Genomic DNA, 3,566 nt, shown 5'->3' with positions numbered 1-3,566 from the left:
CCCTAACTTCATTCAGGTTCAAAGAAATCAAAACTTTTACAGAATTTAAGAAAGTGTGTTTTGAAATTTGGGAGCCTATCACTCAGCAAGATCGATGGTACAACCTCAGTAAGTTTTTACACCAGAAGTATGATGGTAATAGTATAGCAAACATCCATACTGATGTAGAAGATGCCATCCATAACTTAACTAATGATTTAAAGAGAACAGGAGTAAATATTGGCAATCACAATGATTTACTGATGATGTAGCAGATTTAGTGAGTTTAGGACAGGTATTAAACTACATTTGCTTTGGTACTGTATATGACGCTATCGGGGAGGAAAATAAAAGAGTAAAAATTTGCCAAAATCAAATTGAGATTCTGTACGCATTGCTCTAGGATTTTTCACAATAAAATGTTTGTAACGTATAGAAGATTTTGTATTGTGTCATATTTAGATAAAATACAACTATGTATCTTAAAAGGCCGCCACTATAATTCAGTTATACCTGCGCAGTCGGCCTGTGCAGGCAAAACTGAACCCAATAACGTTCAGTTTTGCCTGAGGTATAGCTGAACGTTAATGGGTTCAGTTTTAATTGCACAGGCCGACTGCGTGGGCATAACTATGCAGGTATAACTGACTGCTAGTGGCGACCTTTACGTACAGTTTAAAAAAATCTAACAATGAGAATATTTCCCCCTTTTCAGGCTGCGTTTATTGTTGTCATCATAGGATTTTTAGCAGCGACGGTGTCTCTGGTTTTGGAGCAAATCACCTTCCGCATCTCGTAACCTCGTTACGTCACGCCTCAGGAGTAGTATCGTACAGGTTCTAGGAACTGAACTGAACTGAACTGAACTGGAATCTGAACACTTCTGAGAATTTCAAATGACTTAGTACTTACAAAGTGAGAATATACTATATTAGATTCACATCAACCATGTATTTGATGTCTGGGCCAGTCCTTTACGATGCTCCTGATTGGCTGTTGATTAGCCAATCACAGGGCTGTGATTGGCTTATCAACAGCCAATCAGGAGCATCTTAAGGGACTGGCCTAGACATCAAATGCACGGTTGATGTGAATCTACTATAGCCTATATAATCGAGCTAAAATTTGTATAGTTGGAATATATTGGTCGATTTATATTAGAACGTAATCTGATACTTATTAAAGTGAAAATGCCCCAGCTAATATTTATAAAGGAAAAAATATAAAGGCCAATTTATACCTACGACTGAGCTAATATTTATAAAATGGAAACGTTTTGTCATTTTACCTGGTAAAAATGTATTGGGCAATTTACACTTAAGATTAAGCTAATACTTATATTGTGAAAATATATTGGTCAATTTACATTATACCCTAAGTTAATACTAATAACGAGAAAATATGTTTGTCAATTCGCACTTGAAACGAAGTTAATACTTTTAAATTAAAAATGTATGAACCAAATTATACTAAAATAAGAGAGAATACCAATTTTTACTTGAAACTAAGCTAAAAACTATAGTTATAATATATTGGAAAACGTATTCTAAAACATGAGCTCATACTTATAAAGTGAAAGTATATTGTACATAGTACTTATAAGGATGAAATAAACTGGCCAATTTAAGCTAAAACCAGAGTCAACAACCCACTTATAAACCTGTGTAAGTTCGGGACTTACAGATTACTTAATTTATTAATACAAAATATAATTATTCTTATTGAAATAACAAGTATTTAAAATATATTTCTATGTCAAAGGTCAACAGTGTCGACAGTATTCCTGTCCTAAAAAAAGGCAGTAGGAACTGAGGAGGCAAACTATCAAATCAATATTCTTGTACGAATGTATTTTGTCGATAATAAATTTGCATTCTAATTAGCTTTCTTATTTATGACCTAAATCGTGTATCTGTTGTCAGCTGTTTTGTACTAAAAATAGAGTTCACACACACACACACACACACACACACACACACACACACACAACACACACACATATATATATATATATATATATATATATATATATATATATTAAGAAACTTGTTCCTTCGTTAAATGGTAATAATTCTTCAACCACTCTATACCTGGCATAGTCAATGTCGTCACCTGCTTTTGACGACAGGTCATTCCATCTTCTCTCCTCATGGACGGTTAGTGTTTTGGGTGTTCTCTCTCTTTTTACTGTTTATACTTTGTACTTTTCTTTTTTTTTTTTTTTTGGTTAATTTTAAGACTATTTTAATTCATGAGAGTTCTATTTGTGTTTTATGGCTTTATATGCTATTTATTTGTCTTATTGCTCTTTGCAGACTGATGATGCACAGATGTTTCATGTGCGAAACGTTTCATAATAAACTTCATCCTTTTACAACTAGTATCATGGACACCCTCTGAAGATTCGTGTAATTATATATATATATATATATATATATATATATATATAAATATATATATATATAATATATATGTGTGTGCAAGAGCGCGCTTGTATATAAGTGCGTGTGTGTGAGTATGTGTGTGATGACTGGCTCTAGGATCTTTAGAAAGTCCCTGCGGGGACTGCATACGCATAGGAATGCCCCTCTTCTGATACATATGAAGAGGGAAGCATCTCCCGTGAAGCCTAAATTAACTCCGGAATCCAGAGACATCTACTGCGTCCGGGGATCAGCAAACATTCCCGAAGACAGGATCGGCTCCGGCGGAACCAGAAATGACTCCAAAAATAGAACCCAGACACGTCACGTGGGATTTTTGGAAAGTAACGATAAGGCAAAGAGAGTTGATTTGTAACGAACAAAGATGTTTCTTAGTTTGCTTACAGTTGTGCTTGCACAGTGCTTTAGCTTCATGGTTCAAGTCCCCAGTGTGATTGCGATGTTTGCCATTATTGTTATGCTATTCACTGGAGTATTTATACTTCGTGGATTCAGCATTAAAATGGTTCAGTTCTTTGTCGATTTCATGGCCTCGGACAGCTCTGCCTGTCTTGATGAGGCTGGAAATCAGGAGGACGAAATTGATCACTCTGGCTTTGAAGAAGACCATGTTTCGGATAACGGACGTTCCAGTAATAAAGAAGGCGACCATCCAGATAATGAAGAAGAAGCCAGGAATTTGGATATTAGTCGAAAGTTCGATGAAGTAATTAATAAAAATGAAGATGCTCTCTTGAGGTTTGAGAAAGTGAGATTAGAAAAGGATCAGCTGATCGAGGAATTACTGGACAAGGTAGAGGGCCTGACCATAGCAGGACTACAGATGGAAGAACACATCAGAGACCTCGAACGACTGAACAAAGAAAAGGAAAGAAACATCTCTTCAATGTCCGAAGAGATGCAGAAGCTGAGAAACGAAATGATTGAAAAGGCGAAGGATACAGAAGTCCTAAAAAAGGAAAATGAGGAAAGAGACCAGATGTTAATCATTTTGGAAAACACGGTCGCAGTTCTCTCGATGGAGAAGGACACTTTGCATCGAGATCTACAGCAAAACGATAAAAGCCGAGAGGAAATGCAAATGAAAATGAATAAGCTGAATCAGGACCTGGAAGGACTTCGAAAAGAGAATGGAAGGAAAGA

General features: G+C 35.9%; 1 protein-coding gene across 1 annotated transcript in view; it reads left to right on the top strand.

The window, feature by feature from the left end:
• The first annotated feature begins 2,925 nt into the window (after window positions 1-2,925).
• Window positions 2,926-3,566, top strand: part of LOC135200495 (interaptin-like) — a 1,476-nt gene continuing 835 nt past the window's right edge. The window contains exon 1 of the mRNA XM_064229145.1: window positions 2,926-3,566. This exon is cut by the window's right edge and continues 835 nt beyond it. Within this exon, the coding sequence (XP_064085215.1) occupies window positions 2,926-3,566 (641 nt within the window).

This window comes from Macrobrachium nipponense, chromosome 27 (genome assembly GCF_015104395.2).
Source record: "Macrobrachium nipponense isolate FS-2020 chromosome 27, ASM1510439v2, whole genome shotgun sequence".
NCBI lineage: Eukaryota > Metazoa > Arthropoda > Malacostraca > Decapoda > Palaemonidae > Macrobrachium > Macrobrachium nipponense.
Note: the sequence above shows the minus strand (reverse complement) of the source record. Positions and strands in the feature narration are given on the sequence as shown.